At 39.9% G+C, this 21,689-nt stretch overlaps 1 protein-coding gene across 9 annotated transcripts in view; it reads left to right on the top strand.

Annotated features, from left to right (window-relative positions):
• The window catches only part of PDE1C (phosphodiesterase 1C), a 692,034-nt gene that overhangs the window by 645,147 nt on the left and 25,198 nt on the right, over positions 1 to 21,689 (top strand). For 6 of the 9 annotated variants that reach the window (XM_055293496.2, XM_063609689.1, XM_055293499.2 and 3 more), the window contains one exon: positions 14,645 to 14,713. In XM_055293496.2, coding sequence (XP_055149471.1) covers positions 14,645 to 14,713 — 69 coding nt within the window. Of the gene's footprint in view, positions 1 to 121; positions 6,880 to 14,644; positions 14,714 to 21,689 lie in introns of those variants that run through there. The other 3 variants (XM_055293497.1, XM_055293501.2, XM_055293502.2) reach the window with 1 other exon arrangement.

The following is a 21,689-nucleotide window of genomic DNA, read 5'->3' on the forward strand; positions in this document are numbered from 1 at the left end:
TAATTGGTTATCACATTTTTTTTTTGTCCCCTAGATTTTCTTCTCCTCAGACTTGGAGGGTGGAGGTGGAGGGGGGGAAAGGCAGCATTGACACTTTTCTTTTTCTTTTTCTTTTTTTCAGATTCACAAGAGTAAAAAAGACCTCATAGACAATAAAAGAGGCTGCCAATGTCTTGCATCATTCTAGCTGAGCTTCTTCATTCTCCTTCTTCTCCTTCTTCCACAAAGACCCATATCTGGAGAAGGTGTACAACTTTCAAACACAAGCCCCCCACCCCCTGACCCTTGGCCTTCCCTCACACCATCTCCTTCCAGGGGATGACTCTTTGGGGGTTGGTTTGAGGTCTTAGAACTCTGGGGGATATTCCCCTGGGCAAACCACACAACGTGAGATTTTTACTCAAACAGAAACAAAACGTGAAGGGACATCCTCAAAATCCTTTGCTAATGACCTGGCTTTCAAGGCACCTGTCTGGCCTGATGAGAATGGACATCCTGTATATGCTGGGAGAGGCCTGAAAAAAGCCACACACACAGTAATTGCCATTTTATGACTGTCAATGCCGTTACTTTAAATGTTGTCATTTTTGCACTGGCTACTGACTATACAGCCATGCTGACATTCATCACAGCAAAGATGATGATTCCAGTCTCTAGTTCCTTTCCTGAGTCAGGAACATTTGTTTTCTCCAGTTTCCTTTCAGACTTAAAATTGTTTTTATGCTTTTTTTCCCACTGGTATAATACAGAATTCTGTTTGTTTTCTAAAAAAGATTATTCTATAGGAATCTTTTTGTGATGGCTAATTTATTTTCTCTGTGCATTCATTAGTATAAACCTGAATGTTCAGCTGATGACCATACTGTTTAGTGGGAACCCATTGTTTTCAGTGGTAGCATCCATAACTAAGTGGTTACTGAAATTTTTACCACTGGCTGGCCATCTTCTTTTGGATATCTGTGGTTTGACTTCATTACTCTTCTTTTTATTCAGTAAAGTGCTAAGGGAATTAGTATCAGGGAGATATAGCAGATAATTCTTTGCATTTTAGTGAGTTTTTAAAAATCAAGATAGAAGTGGATTAATAGCATGAATCAAAAATAAGAATAGTAGGTGTAGCATGGAAAGAGAATAACATTGCAGCCCCCTTGAGACCAAATACAGGTGGGATCTAAGGGAGTGCAAGTAAAGTGTGATTTTATGAGTCTAAATGATGTGATTTAGATAAAAGTGATTCTTAAAATGTGGTTGTTGGTCACACAGGAGTCTCTGAGTCCTTCCCAAGATTAAAGCACATGAATATGCTGGTGATGAAGTGGGGATTTAGTAATAGAAAGAAAGAGAGCTCGGCAATAGGTTTAAGTGTATTCCTTAATACAGATTTAATTGCCTACATGAAAAAGCACGAGAACAGATATTTAAATGTCCTTTTATTACTAAGGTAAAATATTGGCATTTTTTCAGGCAGAAAGAAAGAGACTGTGTGTGGTCTTCCAGGACCTTTGCCTTGCCAAAATGTTCCCCAACACAAAGATTTGAGGAACTTTGTAGTATCAAATGCACAACAGCATGCTGATATTTGAACAGATTTCTTCTGTCAGCTTTACGTTTTGCCTTGGAGAAACACTTAGATTTTTCTGTTGTGCTCCCTGTGTTCATAACAATGACCTCACCACATAACGTGACCACAAATTCAAATGACTTCAGGGGCCTAGCAGGTCAAGTAAATGAATAAAGCAAGCCATGTAATATCACAGTCATTGTGGTAAATGGCAATTCATAGTGGGCCTTTGTATCAGTAAGACAGGAAGGAGAAATGGGAGCTGTGAGAAATTGGAAAGGGTGGGTGCTGTCAAAATGGGGTAGTCGGTAGGCAGCAACTGAATTTGAGCTGTGTGGGGATGGGAGTCCTAGATACCTAGCATTTGATATAAGCTCTGTCCACATTTTTACCTATTGACAACTAACTCAAAAACTTACAAACACTGTGCTAATGAAATGAAACGTGTCTGTGAGCTGCATTCAGTCCATGGGACATCAGTTTGCAAACTATGTTCTTAGAGGTGGTATGATTTTGTATTGAAATTAAATATAACCAAGAGTATGTGCATTTTTGACCTTGGAACCTGGACCTTTTACCTCATTTATATTCTGTATTTTTGTATGTGGAGCTTTTTGACCAGTCAAAATAGAAAGTCTGCAGCTTCCATTTTATAATCTAACAAGCAAAAAGAAACAACATTTGAAAAAGAAACAGGAATATAGCCATTTTTTCTAGCACCAATGAAAATGGAAATGTTTTTCATTTGCTTTAAGTCATTAATCAGCTGAAAAAGAATGTAAAGAGAATTTCATTCCATAAAGAACTTCGCCTAAAACTCTCAGTGAAGCAAAACAAAGCTCCATGTAACTCACTCTTAGCTTTAAACCTTTAAAAAGTGTTTTGAAGGGATATTGAGTAAAAATGCAAAGTTATCTATTAAAAATACAAAATGCTATATTATATGATGCTATGAATTGATACTGGAGCTGATAAAACATTAAAGTAATTATTCCAAATCAGTGCTGACTGCAAGAGCAGTATTTCCAAAGCTCTAGCTTATTTTCTGAGGTCTTTTAATTCTCTTGAAACAGATTTCTTCAAGTTGAGCAGCAATTTGGGACAAACATTATTCTATTGCACAGATTATGACATCTTACTCTGGTTTACACACACAGAGCAAGGGCTTACACACCTGAATTAAGAATTGACCAGTATGTGGGGACAGCAGTAGGGACAGTCCTACCACAGACAAAACCATGCACTCTACACGTCCCTGGGTAAAATGTGACAAATTAAGTTAGCCCTTGAATTTGGGCCCCCATGTCACCAAATAGCTTTATATTTAAGTTGTGTTAATGTGGTACGTTTCAGTGGCATAATGACCCATTCTTATCGAGGCCTTTGTTCCATATTTTATTTGTACCAATCTTTCTTAGGTTTTGAGCCCTAATAGTTTATGGCAGCAGGCAAGAGACTCATTTCTAACCCATTAAATTCAAATGGACTTTCTTCCTCTGTCCATTTCATTTTTGGAGCTTTTAAAAACTACTGAAAACATTTGACAGAATCCCATTGGGGATCTGATACACTTAAACAGTAAAATGATATCTAAACATTTGAAAGCCAAAGAACAACCTAGTGCACATGTTCATTCATTTGTAGAATTTAAGCCATTGTATTATATTTTCCACTTGGAACCATGCCTTTGGATACAAAAGTGTAAAGTAAAAAGCAACATTATCATGGGATGTGAGACAGTAATCCAAAAGTTGGAGACCAATTTTTGTTATCCATATTTTGGAAGTATGGATACTGTTTATTTTAATATCACTTCTCTCATGGGTCACTTTTCCTTAGATAGATAGATAGATAGATAGATAGATAGATAGATAGATAGATAGATAGATAGATAATAGATAGATAGATGATAGATAGATAAATAGATAGACAGATAGATAATATATTTTCTTGTTTCTTAACCTATGAGCAGAGACTTTGATGATGGAAATTACCTTGTAACATTCCCCATGGAGCCTAGGAAAAACAATCGAAAAAAAGCATGAAATCTTTTTCTCATGGTGAAATAGAGAAGATTCTAAGATTGGAAGTCTGTGTATGTAGTGTTCTATCTCAAATAAAGAGAATTTAGGCAATTCAGGCAACATTTTTTTTTTCCTAATTGGAAACTTTGTTCTGATCCTGAGAGGCCCACACACCCCACAGGAGATGCAGTGCTGGCCCACCACAGTGCTTGGAACACAGTCAGCATTCAGGAAACACATTCAAAATTGTCTAACTGAATTCCACTATCCACTTGTGAATGCAAACAAAATTCAAATTTCCCTGAAAATTTATTCAACTTCTCCTATATGCCAAGCACACTGCTAAAGGCTTATCTTCTAAGTATATGCAGGCAAACCCTACTCACACAAATAGCTTATTATAAGAGATGGGAAATTGCAGGTAATTTGGGAGAAATTGTCATAGCCAAATTAATGAAAAAAATAAAATCTTCTCTATGGCCTCTTGATTTAAGAAAAAACAAAACAAAACAAAAAAGCAAAGCAATAAAACAGGATTTATCTGAGAATGTCTTTCCAAAAGGGAAGATGACACCAATCTATATAAAACATCAGTGGATTTACTGAGAATCCAAGTGGAAACTTTTAAAACCTTAAACAGACTCTCCTAGAGCAAATAGGAGATTCTCTATGTGCAGCATGAGGAATAACTGCATAGTTCTGCTCCACCAATAACATGATTGGTACAGCACCGAACCGTGGCAAAGTTAGATGTTAAAGAACATAATGTTGCAATAATGATGTTATATTGGATCTTATTCATGAACAAATGGAAAGCAATACTTATAATTTATCAACTGTGATCCGTGATTAAAGGCCTCATATCACTGAGAAAATGAACTTAATGAAAAAAATTGTAATGAGCAATGACAATATTCCTATAAAACCTCCCTCTGGGAATCAAGAGACGTATTACCTGCCAAGGCCAGATTTTACTTTTTAAGGTTTCCTCTCTCTCACCAAAGACACTGGTGGGCACAGAGGTGACACTAGAATTAGAATGTTAACAGAGTCATTTACATTAGACAGTTTATCTGATCATGAACATGTTCCCAGGGAGATTAGAAAAATGGGAAGCAGGCCTCTAAAGATTCTCCTTGGACATTTGTAAAAAGACTGGCTGCTTCTCCAGTAATGTCTGAATTAAGCAAGAATTGTGCCACTGAAATAGCTTCTTGTTTTTATATTAAACAAGGAACGATTGGCAGTGGATGACCTGGACTGAAAGATGTATGATGGTCAAGTTTAAACATTATTAATTCCTGATTGTTTTCTTAAATACCCACCCTAGTCATTTTTTTGAAAATATTTCCAGACGTATTTGACATGAATTCATGTTTATTCTGGCTTCTGTTCCCAAGCAGAAGTGGATTAACCCTGGCAATGGCTGGCTTCACTAACTGTACTTGCACCCAGCCTGGGCTGCCATCTGCTCAGCCAGGAGAAGCAGGGAGTGGGGTGTGAGCCCTTTCAGTTCGCTCAGGGCACACTCATTCAGTCTCCCCTGAGGAGACCTTGTCCCCCTTGGGGGGCGAATGCTGGCTGTTGCAGGCCAGAGGCAGTGCCAACTGGAGACCCATCCTCTCAGCTTTGGTCAGCTTCAGCCATGATTCCTGAACCTCACCCATGTATTCTTCATGAGTGCTGGCTTCTGAACCTGCAGGAGCATTTCTCGGTCAGTTTATGGTGCAGGGTAATTCATTTAAAATAAAGCCCATTAAAACCCAATGGCTATAGAATGGGTTTTAAATAGATTGCCCTGGGGACACATCATTGTATAGTCTTTGCGTCCCTCTCATGACCTATCTTGGAGTAGAATTTTTGTACTACTGTCCTTGTCTTTGAGTGGGCATATGTGTGATGGTACAGAAATATAGTCACATATTATATTAATATATATAGATGGATAGGAAAAACCTACAGCCATAGGTATTGTCCAATAACTGATTCTAGAGGTAGAACTATAGAGTATACATTTCCTTTTTTCTTGCTTTGATGATATTTTTATACAATTTTATATGCTGTAAAATTTTCAAAAATATATTTGCTATTTTCATTTGTAGAGCTTGGTTAGGTTTTTATCAGCTCTTTTGCCCACTGTACAACCAGATTCCCCCCATCTAATTTAAATGTCTTCCCTTTTTCAAACTCTCCTTTATGTTTTCCTTCTTTTTCTCTCCCATTTTTCTACCCTTCACAAATTCCTTCTTTGCTTCTGTCCAGGTAACCCATTCTGCTTGCAGTATCATTTTAGCACGTACAAACACAAAATAACGGGAAAAATAAAAGCACCTTGTTCCATGTAATTCGTATGGGGAAGTTTTGGGTGTCAAAGGTCGCTGGGGATAGATGGGGAGGCAGAAATAGCTTGGGAAAAGGAAGCAGGAAAAAAGGAAATCTTTATGGGAAATCAATTACCCAAAGCAAGGTGAGTCACCTAGAGGCAAATATGATGTTGTTATTGTCCTCCCTTAGTGTACAGCACAATTTTTGCTCTCACAGGGTTTTTCTCTTTAGGATGCATAGCATCCTTAAGACACCCTACTCACCATGAGTCTGTAGGCTCTCTCCTGATGAGGGCACTGGCCATATGTGAATGGAAAACTCAACTCATCTCCTCAGCCTTAGATGTTGCTGCTGTTCAGCTGGATTTGTGAGAAATACCTGGATTACTATCAAGAACATTTAGCAAGACTCAAAAGAGAGAGGCAGGCAGAACCAAAACCCAAACCTCAACCAATATCTAGCTGAATAAACAATTCTTTGGCGGAATAAGGAAGGGATTTCTGGATATGTTCTGAGAATGCTCTTCCAAAAGGGAAGATGGTAATATGGACTTGTTTTGATTTCACGGTTGTGATAGAATGTACTTCCATGATGTGAGATACACTTCTGGCAGATAGAATGCAGGTTGTAATTTGCATTTGTACATCACAGGGCAAAAGAATGGCCATCCATTCTAAGGAAGAGTGTTCTGTTCTCTAAGACGCTGCTTAACCAATGTATCCAAATGCCATAGCATCATATCTCCAAATACAAAATTAAATCATAAGGATTCATGTAAAAAATAGTATACTGAGCTGTTCTCAGAAAAATTAATGATGTGTTTATTGTAAATCTTTATTGCACAGATGAGCCTGACAGTCCTTCAATGTATAATTTTCCCCCAGCATCTAGTAATGCATAAGTACTTGTATGTTCTTCTGATTACCAAATAAAAACAATGAGTTAACCTCTTAATTGGAATTGGAAAAATGAAAAGACATTTTTTTCTTTCTTTGAATGTTTCCCATTGTTGTCCATGTTTTGTCTCAGATATAGAGCTGTCCAAACTCAGTCAACCGTCTGTCTCTTTTGTATTCCCTTAAACATCTCATAATACCCAGGCACCAAGTGCCTTTGCCTGCACGCTGAAAGACATGCACAGAATATGACTATATCAAGTTTCATTTCACCTTTTTTTACTATGAGGGATGAAGTAAATGGGTTATCAGAAGCTCATCAGAGGCATAAGAAATCTCAGCATTCATGGAGTTAAGCTGGATTCCATGTTTAATTTTCTTCAGGGTACAATGGTATTATGGCTTTACAGCCCTGTGATGCTAGCTTTCTGAATTGCCAACTTTTTCTTTCTCCTACTCTTTAAAGGGGTATATTTGGCAATATTTTCCTGCTCAAGCCATGAACATAAGGAGTCTGACTGGGGAATACAGAGGTTCCTTGACTTACCATGGGGTCACGTCCCAATAAACTCATTGTAGGTTGAAAAAAACGAAAAAAGTCGAAAATGCATTTAATATGCCTAACCTACCAGCTATGTTTGCATCATAGCTTAGGCTATCCTGCCTTAAGCATGCTCAGAACACTTAAAACATTATCCCAGAGTTGGGCAAAATAATCTAACACAAAGCCTATTTTATAATAAAGTGTTGAATAGCTCATGTAATTTATTGAATACTGTTCTGAAAGTGAAAAACAGAATGGTTATATATGGTTTCTTCTGAGTGTGTATCGCTTTTGCATCATCATGAAGTCCAAAAATTTAAGTTGGGCCATCATGAGTCAGGGACTCTGTGTAGTCATTCATTACTCCCCTTTGTGGGGATAAAAGTGGTTTACATCCTGTATGGCATTGAGCCCAATATCTTCAAACCGGCCCCAGAGAGAGAACCCTCTGGTAGTGATACTGCATATTACACAAATACCACCTCTTCATCAGGGCCTCATGGTGTATCGTTTCTGCATGGTATTATTGCTCTGATGAAGGGGACTGTGATGTTTCTCCAAAGCAGCCATGCTTGCCATTCACTGAAACATATTTTTAATTTTTTTCTTAAAAATAGAATTTACTCAATTTGGAAAGTATAGACAGTATAATAGGAAACTTAAAATCACTTGTAATACCCCATCCAACAATTAATCATTGTAGATACTTTATTTTCTTAATGGTCTTTTGCTATGCATTTTTACACAGTTAAGGCCGTATAGTAGAGTTAATTTTGAATTATAGTTTGTTCACACAACATTGGATTGTAAGCATTTTCTTGTGAGTGTTTTTTTTTAACTTCTCCATTAATATGATTTCAATAGCAGCATAATATTTTATTCTGTGGCTCTAGTGCAATTTACTTAACCACCTCTCTGCTGTTGGGCAATTAAGTTACATGCTTTTATTTTATTTTTTGCAGTTGTAAATAGCAGTGGAGCTCTTTGTACATAAGGCTTTGTCACATTTCTAAATATCTCCATTGGACAAATTTCTAGATATAAAATTACTGGGTCACAGGTTGTGAACATTTTTTTGAACTCCTCGTTCATATGTCCAATTCAAGTTCAAAGCATATTCAAATATTTTGAAAGCCACATTTAAATAGCTTGTGGTGGTGTATCTCTGAATAGCTCGTTTTTAATCATTGTTCTTTGTGATGAACAGACATATTCAAATCACATGAAACCAAACCTAGTATTGATGGTGGTTGTGTTGTGGAGGAAAAAAACATTAAATACTCTGAATATGCAGCTCTAATTTATATACTCTCGGTTGATAACTCTTCGGGCGGTGTGTATGTGCGTGGGGGGGTGGGTGTTGAAGACCTCTAGACTCTTTCAGTGTTCCTACAGCCTGAAGCAGAACTTGGACTTTTATTGATGCTCTCTCTTCAAAGCTGTAAAGGGGCAAAAATGATTATTTGTTCTGAGGCTTCAGGCAATGGCTTGTTGCCCTCTGCCCCAGCCCAAATGGAACACAAAGAAGATGTTGGCAGATATACTCAGCAATAATGATCAGAGGTCTGTGGGTATCAGAAAGGCAGTCATTTACAATATGCTAAAACAGAGAGGTTGAAAATGGCCAATAAGTTGACAGAAACTTTCATACCTCAGCTTTTCAGCATCCTTCTCTGCCCTGTGGGATCTGGTTGTACTATAATAACATTGCTATTGCCAGACCATTAATAATGATGATGTTTGGTCTCAAGGGCTCTTAAATCACCCTTTCCCCAGCAGGCATGGGCTTGGCCAGGATAACCCCACTTTGCAGAAGGGAAATTATTTGTTTGAGGTTAAGCTGCGAATCACTGTGCTTTAGCACTAACTTTGTGAAGTCCCGCGTCTTAGGTGTGCGTTCACCCTGAGGTGGGCAGCCTTAGTTGTCACTTCTATCACTGTCCTCTTCTCCAGACTCTTGATGAATTGGATTCATTGCCCTTTAGTTGAACCAAACAAGGACATTAATTTGAAATATCTGAAAGCTATTCGTTTGTCAAAGGATACCTCAAGTCACACAAGCTGCAGTGGTGACATTTCTGCCCCGAGTTGACGGATTGGGTTGTTTACTCCTTAAATAGCCACATGCTGTGAGTCAAGGGCAATGTAATTCCTGACCTTAAAGTGTTTATTTCCCAAAGATAACAGATTACCTACCTAGACACACACACACACACACACACACAAATGCACGCGTGCACACACACACATGCACACATGCACATACACACCTTTCTAAAACAAATAATAAACACTATATTGTATGACACAGTTTGCTAAGCACTGTCATGTGTGTACTCTTACTTGATGCTCGCAATTATTGTCCTGACATTGATGTTTTCTCAATTTTATAGATGAGGAAAATGAAATTTAGCAATAGCAGCATTGACATAATTGTTTGTTCATTTGCTTTTGTTTTACCTCATTTATCAGATATTTGAGAATTCCAAAATCATATAAATTTAATATATTGCTTTTTTGATGATTAAGAAAGCAGAATAAAATGAGAGTCACAAAGTAGAGCTAGCATAGATGGAACAAACCAGGGCAAATGTTAATATTAGACGTGCAGTCTAAATCGGCCTCCCCTGATTCCTAGCATTATGTCATAAACTGGGTCTAAGCTTTCTGGAATCCTAAGTTTAAATGGAAATAAACCATTTACAAGATTCACATCCGTGAGGATGAGCACACCAGTTGTTTCAGAAGAAAGAAGGCTTCCCTCCCGACAAATGAAAGAAACATCTTCTCTGGGTATTCAGTGAAGGCAGTGCTTCTCATGGCTGCAGATCAGGCTCACCTGGGAACGTTAAAAAGTCCTCATGCCCAGGTCCCACCCAGACCAACTAAACAGCATCTTGGGGTGAAGGGTCAGGTGTCAGCATATTTTTTAAGAACTCCCCAGATGATGCTAATATGTAGCCAGGATTGAAAACCACTGACAGTAGATTTCTACAATGAATCCAAGAACCAGTTCCATGTGATGGGTGGTCTGAAGCCTTCCGTGTGAGTCGTACAGTACAGTTTAGAAGCTGGGTCAGGACTGGCTGTTCCCATCTGGTTTCTGATGTTCTTCCTGGACATGAGAGGGAGCAACAGAAGGGTGAAGTGCGAAGGGCTTTAGGAAATGAAACTTAGATGTGTTGGGTGTTACTCCCATGAGTGGAAGTTTGAGTAAAGTGATAGGTAATTTGGTAGCTTCCTCACGGAAAGTGATTTCAAGAACACAACCTCAGTGAACTGGAAGCCAGTGAGAGGCTGACTCAGAACCTAACCCCTCCAATGGCCTGTGGCAAAATCAAAACCAGTTTTATTTTATGCATCCCCGCCTGCTACCTGTTTATGGCTCACGATTATGAGAGGTGGGATGGCTTCATCCCTTTCCTGATATATTGGGCATCTCACCAAGCAAACAGAGAAAATAACAGCATTTCCAGAAGGGCTTGCAGTTCTCCTTTTTCACTGACTCAAGGTTCCCAGAGTTCCCTTACTCAGTGTTTGCAAAGAAGATACCAAGGGGATGAAAAGCTACCTCTACGAAAAACTATCAACCTGCAGCCTTTTGGAAGATTATAGTCAGTTATTATTTTTTTTTAATTCCACCAAGCATTTCTATGAAATAACCTGGCAATAGTGTTTCTACAGGTAGCAACATCGAAAGTTTGTGGTCATTGAGCACTTTGCAATTTTTCAGGTACTCATGTAGGCAACATTAAATTTGTTCTCTCAACTTCACAAGAGTATCCACAGAAAGCAGAATGCCACACTTTTCGTTAGTTCGACAAAAGGAAATTTCTACCACACAAGGTGTTCCAAGCCTGTTTGGCGATGGGAATCACCTGGGCCACCTGTGAAATACCCAGGTCCCTAAACCTCGCCTCCAGAAATGCTGGCACCGAGAGCTTAGTGAGGCCTGGGAAACTGGCTTTGTTTTTTATTTTTGTTAAAATAATTGTGCCCGGTTTTTCTTCCTCTTAGACAACTTTGGAAGACTGTGCTTGAAGGAAACCCAGATAATGGATTGGTTAAGAAGCAGCAAGAGTCAGGGGAAAAATTTCTTTAAGTTTGAACTTTGAATGATCTTGACTTAAGTTTTTCCCTCCTCCCCCAACACTCAGTAACATTAGTCAAGTTACTTAAACAAAATGTTTGGAGACAAAAATTGTCTTCAAATCCTGTAAAATGGGATAATTTTGTTGTCAGAATGTTAAAATCAGAAACAACAACAAATCTACATTTCACGGTGCCTACCTAATATGGCGCCAGGGCCACCATAACTGCTTAATATTTGGGAGTGACTATTAGCAATGACCAAGCAGCCAAATTGGGAACCACATCTCTAAATAAAAACTTGAAGCCCTGTCTCCGACCTAAAATAGAGATTCTCAGTGGAGGGCACTTTTGCCTCTAGAGGATATTTGTCACCATCTGGAGGACGTTTATGATCGTTATGACTAGGGAGGAGCTACTGACATCTCATGGGTAGAGGCCAGGGACATTGCTAAACATTCTCCAGTGCACAGGACAGCCCCCACCACAAAGAATTGTACAGCCCAAATGTCACAGTGTCACTGCTGAGAAACCCTATCCCAAAGGTCCAATGAGACAAGTAAAAAATCTTGTGGGACACAGAGGCAATTCGGGCAGAGAAGGAACGGCTCTGGATCACAACATAAAAGACACAGATGTGCCCTCTGGTAGTGCCTCCTAACAGGGCCTATTTGTTGCACACCCAGCGTCCACCATTCTTTGTGTAGGATACAATGCGACCAGCATCCACTGGGGTTGTGCATTGTGGCAGCACTGGCTTTGACACAGAGTATCACTTTGCGTAAATCTTTCACCCCGGAGTGTCCAAGACACTTCATTAGACCAGTGAAGTGCCAGATTACAAGATCATCATTGGACTCACCTGGTGAAATTGTTAAAATTCAAATTGCTGGCTCCATTCCCTGGAGATTCTGCTTCAGGGTCCAATCAAGGACCTTGGAAGTCATACTTATAAACATCACCTCAGGAGTAACTGAGTTACTCAACTGAGGTTCAAGAACTGAAGCACAGCTACAGCCAGGGTCGGACCCTCTATGTTCTCCACCAACTCTGACCTTCAGGGCATCTGTGAGACCTGGAAAATGGAGAAATAAAGTCCCGCCAGATACAGTTCCCTTCACTTCATACAAATTAACAGTTTTTGTAGGTCTGAGCCATTTGGATTAATTTTATGTTTTCTCTTTTTACTACTACTGCTGCCAGAAAAGAAAGAAAGAATAATAATGATTAACAATAACATTTGTTATTGTCTGGAGGGCATTTGTCACAGAACGTCAGGATTGGCGCCCTGTTTTTTAAGATTAAAATGGGGCTGGGTGCAGTGGCTCATGTCTGTAATCCCAGCACTTTGAGAGGCCGAAGTGTGTGGATCACGAGGTCAGGAGTTTGAGACCAGCCTGGCCAACGTGGTGAAACCCCGTCTCTCCTAAAATTACAAAAATTAGCCAGGCATGGTGGTGCATGCCTGTAGTCTCAGCTGCTCAGGACGCTGAGGCAGGGGAATTGCTTGAACCCGGGAGGCGGAGCTTGCAGTGAGCCGAGATCGCATCACTGCACTCCAGCCTGGGCAACAGAGTGAGACTCCATCTCAAAAATAAATAAATAAAATAAAATGGAACGATCTCAAGCGTCATCCAAAGTGCATGTCTCCACTCTTCCCCAGGGATTCTGGGGTAGGGAAAGCTTACTGCTCTCCCACTCACCTCCAACCCCAAGTCTCTGCTTCCTCTGACACTGCCCAGTCTTCAGATTCTTTTTTTTTTTTTTTTTAATACTAATTGTTTCTTTTTTTTTTATTATACTTTAAGTTTTAGGGTACATGTGCAGAACGTGCAGGTTTTTTACCTGTGTATACATGTGCCATGTTGGTGTGCTACACCCATTAACTCGTCATTTAACATTAGGTATATCTCCTAATGCTATCCCTCCCCCCTCCCCCCACCCTAAAAACTGATTCTTTTGTTATCTTTACCAGTGATTATATTGACACATAGGATCTTCTCAATCAGCACAGCTTCCACTTACACCAGGCCTCTGCATATAAAGTAGACTTAACTAAAAGTTTGGGAAGTTTGTGGGGACTCCTAACAGAAGTAACCTAACACTGACTCATGGATATCCTCTGCTGAGGAATTCTCTCTGCATTTCTGCCAGCTCAGACTGCAGGCATCTGCTGTGTTGCTAGAATCTGGCTTCCAGGCCTCTTTCTTCCCACTCTGGATGACAAAATAAATGAATGAATGAATAAATAAATATTTACGTTTATATATAAGATATGTGTGCATATACGTGTCTGTGTGTATATATTCATATGTAAATATATGCGTATATATATATACGTACACACCCACATACATATATACAAAAAATGTAAAATTTTTTGGCACAACCTCTCAGTTCTCCGTTTGTCCCTTTGTTCTGCTCTCTCCTTATTGATCCCATCCTGAGGTTTGACTTTTCACTGCCTCGTGACCCATTAAAGGGTTTATTAGAACAAAGATAATCCCCTTCCTCATAGGAATTCTGTTGCCAGTTGCTGGGAAACTGAGAAACCCACTAAACTAGCATTTGTGAAGTCTCCCATTGTTCCTGAGCACTGGACACACTTTGCTTCCTTTAATCCTCACTGGAACACTTCGATGTAATTGTTGTTATTCTCCTCATTTTGCAGACGCAGACCTGAGCTTCAGAGCGATCCAGTTCATTGCTTGAGTTCCGATAGCAAGTAAAGCCTATAAGGACAAAGCAGAAACAAAACCCCTGATTCCCTCATTCTAAATCAGAACTTCCCCTTCTTCAGATAGTCCTCCATCCTGTTCCATCCTGGATGCACATTAGAATGAGGGGCTTTAAAAACATCAGTGCTGGGCCTCCACCCTTGTACTGTGGGGGTGATGCCCAAGCAACTTCCTATTTAGATAGCTTCCCCTGTGATCTTAAAATGTAGCATTGCTCAGTGGCACATTGGTCCCAACATATCAACCTTCCAGCCAGAGGAACTGAGTACTGTCACACACACAAAGGCAAAGGCGATGCTCCCAGCTTTTCTGGACCACAGAATATGCACCACCCTGCAACCTCACCTAACCTGCTTCCAAACGTTGTTTTCAGACCCGAACTTGATAATATTTCAGATGAACATTTACTTGTCCAACAGGTCTTTCCACAATCCTACTTTTCCTTATCCTCTTTTTCCTCTTCACAGGCACAAAACGGCATTCTCACGGCTCACCAGCCCCAAGCACCAGCTCCACGTGTCGCCTTACGTTGCCAGGTGGGTAAACAACATTGCACCATTATCTTAGTGACCATAGACAATGGAAAGGCCTGGTTTCTCAGGAATTGAGTTGATAAACTGAGAACATGGCCCCACAGTTATCCAGTCTACTCACATTATCAGAGAGCTTTGTCTCTGTCACCCACATTTGTGAGGTCCCTCTAGGAATGGACATACATATTTCTATAGTTGGTTCACAATCTCCCCCACTCACCTACGCAAAGAATAGAATTTTTGTCCTCTTTGATGTTCATCTGGACATGCTATGGAAGGATCTGCCTATGGAGGCAGACTGTGCAAGGGAAATAGTGTGAGTCTGTGGTGAGATCGAGACCCAGGTTTAAATCCCAGCTTTTCTGTGTTTAAATTGTGTGCCCTCACATGTGCTTTTTCAGCTTCTTGGAACGTCTGTTTTCTCATCTGTTTGGGAGAAGATAACAATTAGAAATAATGCTTGTAAATTTAGCCCAGTATTGACATAATGCTCATAATAATCTCTACTATTGAGAAATATGGAAGGCATGTATGACCTCTGTTCAACCCAATCTCACATGTACTGGCAAATCATAAGTATTCATGAGGATTAAGTGTAATTATTGTTTAATATAAGGGGCACTTATTGATCATTCTGTCTCCATGCATGTGCTTACATTCTCAACTACAATTTAATTTTTATTTAATCTTAACAAGCAGAATTTGGAAAAGCACATCTGTTTGGGGTAAGGAAAGGTTATAAAAGATAAATACCGTCATTGAAGAAAATTTAAAAGATAATAAACGTAAGAAGGAAAAATGTCGCCAGTAATGCTACCACTCAGAGTTAACCGATTACCTCTCCTTCCAGTCTTTATTAAATACTTTTTCTCTAGATTTGAATTAGATGAATACTTTACATAGAGTTTTGTTTCCTTCCTTTTAAAACTTGCCACTAGATTATGAGATTTTCTTCATGTTATTAAATACTTTAACAAATATTTCAATAATTGACTAACATTTCTATGACTATGCCACAGTTTATTTATATATCTATTGATAATTTAGCATTTATATAACATGCATTTTTTTTTTTATTATACTTTAGGGTTTTAGGGTACATGTGCACAATGTGCAGGTTTGTTACATATGTATCCATGTGCCATGTTGATTTCCTGCACCCATTAACTCGTCATTTAGCATTAGGTGTATCTCCTAATGCTGTCCCTCCCCCATCCCCCCACCCCACAACAGTCCCCGGAGTGTGATGTTCCCCTTCCTGTGTCCATGAGTTCTCATTGTTCAATTCCCACCTATGAGTGAGAACATGCGGTGTTTGGTTTTTTGTCCTTGCGATAGTTTACTGAGAATGATGTTTTCCAGTTTCATCCATGTCCCTACAAAGGACACGAACTCATCATTTTTTATGGCTGCATAGTATTCCATGGTGTATATGTGCCACATTTTCTTAATCCAGTCTATCATTGTTGGACATTTGGGTTGGTTCCACCTCTTTGCTATTGTGAATAGTGCCGCAATAAACATACGTGTGCATGTGTATTTATAGCAGCATGATTTATAGTCCTTTGGGTATATACCCAGTAATGGGATGGCTGGGTCAAATGGTATTTCTAGTTCGAGATCCCTGAGGAATCGCCACACTGACTTCCACAATGGTTGAACTAGTTTACAGTCCCACCAACAGTGTAAAAGTGTTCCTATTTCTCCACATCCTCTCCAGCACCTGTTGTTTCCTGACTTTTTAATGATGGCCATTCTAACTGGTGTGAGATGGTATCTCACTGTGGTTTTGATTTGCATTTCTCTGATGGCCAGTGATGATGAGCATTTCTTCATGTGTTTTTTGGCTGCATAAATGTCTTCTTTTGACAAGTGTCTGTTCATGTCCTCTGCCCACTTTTTGATGGGGTTGTTTGTTTTTTTCTTGTAAATTTGTTTGAGTTCATTGTAGATTCTGGATATTAGCCCTTTGTCAGATGAGTAGGTTGCAAAAATTTTCTCCCATTCTGTAGGTTGCCTGTTCACTCTGATGATAGTTTCTTTTGCTGTGCAGAAGCTCTTTAGTTTAATGAGATCCCATTTGTTGATTTTGGCTTTTGTTGCCATTGCTTTTGGTGTTTTAGACATGAAGTCCTTGCCCACGCCTATGTCCTGAATGGTATTGCCTAGGTTTTCTTGTAGGATTTTAATGGTTTTAGGTCTAACATTTAAGTCTTTAATCCATCTTGAATTAATTTTTGTATAAGGTGTAAGGAAGGGATCCAGTTTCAGCTTTCTACATATGGCTAGCCAGTTTTCCCAGCACCATTTATTAAATAGGGAATCCTTTCCCCATTTCTTGTTTTTGTCAGGTTTGTCAAAGATCAGATAGTTGTAGATATGCGGCATCATTTCTGAGGGCTCTGTTCTGTTCCATTGATCTATGTCTCTGTTGTGGTACCAGTACCATGCTGTTTTGGTTACTGTAGCCTTGTAGTATAGTTTAAAGTCAGGTAGCATGATGCCTCCAGCTTTGTTCTTTTTGCTTAGGATTGACGGCGATGCAGGCTCTTTTTTGGTTCCATATGAACTTTAAAGTAGTTTTTTCCAATTCTGTGAAGAAAGTCATTGGTAGCTTGATGGGAATGGCATTGAATCTATAAATTACCTTGGGCAGTATGGCCATTTTCACGATATTGATTCTTCCTACCCATGAGCATGGAATGTTCTTCCATTTGTTTGTATCCTCTTTTATTTCACTGAGCAGTGGTTGTAGTTCTCCTTGAAGAGGTCCTTCACATCCCTTGTAAGTTGGATTCCTAGGTATTTTATTCTCTTTGAAGCAATTGTGAATGGGAGTTCACTCATGATTTGGCTCTCTGTTTGTCTGTGATTGGTGTACAAGAATGCTTGTGATTTTTGTACATTAATTTTGTATCCTGAGACTTTGCTGAAGTTGATAATCAGCTTAAGGAGATTTTGGGCTGAGACAATGGGGTTTTCTAGATATACAATCATGTCATCTGCAAACAGGGACAATTTGACCTCCTGTTTTCCTAATTGAATACCCTTTATTTCCTTCTCCTGTCTGATTGCTCTGGCCAGAACTACCAGCACTATGTTGAATAGGAGCAGTGAGAGAGGGCATCCCTTTCTTGTGCCAGTTTTCAGAGGGAATGCTTCCAGTTTTTGCCCATTCAGTATGATATTGGCTGTGGGTTTGTCGTAGATAGCTCTTATTATTTTGAGATACGTCCCATCAATACCTAATTTATTAAGAGTTTTTAGCATGAAGCGTTGTTGAATTTTGTCAAAGGCCTTTTCTGCATCTATTGAGATAATCATGTGGTTTTTGTCTTTGGTTCTGTTTATATGCTGGATTACATTTATTGATTTGCGTATGGTGAACCAGCCTTGCATCCCAGGGATGAAGCCCACTTGATCATGGTGGATAAGCTTTTGGATGTGCTGCTGGATTCGGTTTGCCAGTATTTTATTGAGGATTTTTGCATCAATGTTCATCAAGGATATTGGTCTGAAATTCTCTTTTTTGGTTATGTCTCTGCCAGGTTTTGGTATCAGGACAATGCTGGCTTCGTAAGATGTGTTAGGGAGGATTCCCTCTTTTTCTATCGATTGGAATAGTTTCAGAAGGAATGGTACCAGTTCCTCCTTGTACCTCTGGTAGAATTCAGCTGTGAATCCCTCAGGTCCTGGACTCTTTTTGGTTGGTAAGCTATTGATTATTGCCACAATTTCAGAACCTGTTATTGGTCTATTCAGAGATTCAACTTCTCCCTGGTTTAGTCTTGGGAGGGTGTATTTGTAGAGGAATTTATCCATTTCTTCTAGATTTTCTAGTTTATTTGCATAGAGGTGTTTGTAGTATTCTCTGATGGTAGATTGTATTTCTGTGGGATCGGTGGTGATATCCCCTTTTTCGTTTTTTATTGCATCTATTTGATTCTTCTCTCTTTTCTTCTTTATTAGTCTTGCTAGTGGTCCATCAATTTTGTTGATCTTTTCAAAAAAACCAGCTCCTGGATTCATTAATTTTTGAAGGGTTTTTTGTGTCTCTATTTCCTTCAGTTCTGCTCTGATTTTAGTTATTTCTAGCCTTCTGCTAGCTTTTGAATGTGTTTGCTCTTGCTTTTCTAGTTCTTTTAATTGTGATGTTAGGGTGTCAATTTTGGATCTTTCCTGCTTTCTCTTGTGGGCATTTAGTGCTATAAATTTCCCTCTACACACTGCTTTGAATGTGTCCCAGAGATTCTGGTATGTTGTGTCTTTGTTCTCGTTGGTTTCAAAGAACATCTTTATTTCTGCCTTCATTTCATTATGTACCCAATAGTCATTCAGGAGCAGGTTGTTCAGTTTCCATGTAGTTGAGTGGTTTTGAGTGAGTTTCTTAATCCTGAGTTCTAGTTTGATTGCACTGTGGTCTGAGAGACAGTTTGTTATAATTTCTGTTCTTTTACATTTGCTGAGGAGAGCTTTACTTCCAACTATGTGGTCAATTTTGGAATAGGTGTGGTGTGGTGCTGAAAAAAATGTATATTCTGTTGACTTGGGGTGGAGAGTTCTGTAGATGTCTATTAGGTCCACTTTATGTAGAGCTGAGTTCAATTCCTGGATATCCTTGTTAACTTTCTGTCTTGTTGATCTGTCTAATGTTGACAGTGGGGTGTTAAAATCTCCCATTATTATTGTGTGGGAGTTTAAGTCCCTTTGTAGGTCACTGAGGACTTGCTTTATGAATCTGGGTGCTCCTGTGTTGGGTACATATATATTTAGGATAGTTAGCTCTTCTTGTTGAATTGATCCCTTTACCATTATGTAATGGCCTTCTTTGTCTCTTTTGATCTTTGTTGGTTTAAAGTCTATTTTATCAGAGACTAGGATTCCAACCCCTGCCTTTTTTTGTTTTCCAGTTGCTTGATAGATCTTCCTCCATCCCTTTATTTTGAGTCTATGTGTGTCTCTGCACGTGAGATGGGTTTCCTGAATACAGCACACTGATGGGTCCTGACTCCTTATCCAGTTTGCCAGTCTGTGTCTTTTGATTGGAGCATTTAGCCCATTTACATTTAACGTTAATATTGTTATGTGTGAATCTGATCCTGTCATTATGATGTTAGTTGGTTATTTTGCTCGTTAGTTGCTATAGTTTCTTCCTAGCCTCGATGGTCTTTACAATTTGGCATGTTTTTGCAGTGGCTGGTACCGGTTGTTCCTTTCCATGTTTAGTGCTTCCTTCAGGAGCTCTTTTAGGGCAGGCCTGGTGGTGACAAAATCACTCAGCGTTTGCTTGTCTGTAAAGTATTTTATTTCTCCTTCACTTATGAAGTTTAGTTTGGCAGGATAGGAAATTCTGGGTTGAAAATTCTTTTCTTTAAGAATGTTGAATATCGGCCCCCACTCTCTTCTGGCTTGTAGAGTTTCTGCTGAGAGATCAGCTGTTATTCTGATGGGCTTCCGTTTGTGGGTAACCCGACCTTTCACTCTGGCTGCCCTTAACATTTTTTCCTTCATTTCAACTTTGGTGAATCTGACAATTATGTGTCTTGGAGTTGCTCTTCTCAAGGAGTATCTCTGTGGCGTTCTCTGTATTTCCTGAATCTGAATGCTGGCCTGCCTTGCTAGATTGGGGAAGTTCTCCTGGATAATATCTTGCAGAGTGTTTTCCAACTTGGTTCCATTCTCCCCATCATTTTCAGGTACACCAATCAGACGTAGGTTTGGTCTTTTCACATAGTCCCAAATTTCTTGGAGGCTTTGTTCATTTCTTTTTATTCTTTTTTCTCTAAACTTCCCTTCTCTCTTCATTTCATTCATTTCATCTTCCATCAGCGATACCCTTTCTTCCAGTTGATCGCATCTGCTACTGAGGCTTCTGCAATCTTCGCGTAGTTCTTGAAACTTGGCTTTCAGCTCCATCAGCTCCTTTAAGCCCTTCTCTCCATTGGTTATTCTAGTTATCCATTCTTCTAATATTTTTTCAAAGTTTTTAACTTCTTTGCTATTGTTTTGAATTTCCTCTCGTAGCTCAGAGTAGTTTGATCGTCTGAAGCCTTCTTCTCTCAACTCATCAAAGTCATCCTCCATCCAGCTTTGTTCCGTTGCTGGTGAGGAACTGCGTTCCTTTGGAGGAGGAGAGGTGCTCTGTTTTTTGGAGTTTCCAGTTTTTTTGCTCTGTTTTTTCCCCATCTTTGTGGTTTTATCTACTTTTTGTCTTTGATGATGGTGATGTACAGATGGGTTTTTGGTGTGGATGTCCTTTCTGTTTGTTAGTTTTCCTTCTACCAGACAGGACCCTCAGCTGCAGGTCTGTTAGAGTTTACTAGAGGTCCACTCCAGACCCTGTTTGGCTGGGTGTCAGCAGCGGTGGCTGCAGAACAGCGGATTTTCGTGAGACCACAAATTCAGCTGTCTGATAGTTCCTCTGAAAGTTTTGTCTCAGAGGAGTACCCGGTTGAATGAGGTGTCAGTCTGTCCCTACTTGGGAGGGTGCCTCCCAGTTAGGCTGCTCAGGGGCGAGGGACCCACTTTTGGAGGCAGTCTGTCCGTTCTCAGATCTCCAGCTGCGTGCTGGGAGAACCACTACTCTCTTCAAAGCTGTCAGTCAGACAGGGACATTTAAGTCTGTGGAGGTTCTTGCTGAGTTTTTGTTTGTCTGTGCCCTGCCCCCAGAAGTGGAGCCTACAGAGGCAGGCAGGCCTCCTTGAGCTGTGGTGGGCTCCACCCAGTTCGAGCTTCCTGGCTGCTTTGTTTACCTAAGCAAGCCTGGGCAATGGCAGGCGCCCCTCCCCCAGCCTCGCTGCCACCTTGCAGCTTGATCTCAGACTGCTGTGCTAGCAATCAGCGAGACTCCGTGGGCATAGGACCCTCCGAGCCAGGTGCGGGACACAATCTCCTAGTGTGCCGTTTTCCAGGCCCGTTGGAAAAGCGCAGTATTAGGATGGGACTGACCCGATATTCCAGGTGCCGTCTGTTTCCCCTT

The sequence above is a fragment of the Symphalangus syndactylus genome, chromosome 9 (genome assembly GCF_028878055.3).
Source record: "Symphalangus syndactylus isolate Jambi chromosome 9, NHGRI_mSymSyn1-v2.1_pri, whole genome shotgun sequence".
Taxonomy (NCBI): Eukaryota; Metazoa; Chordata; class Mammalia; order Primates; family Hylobatidae; genus Symphalangus; species Symphalangus syndactylus.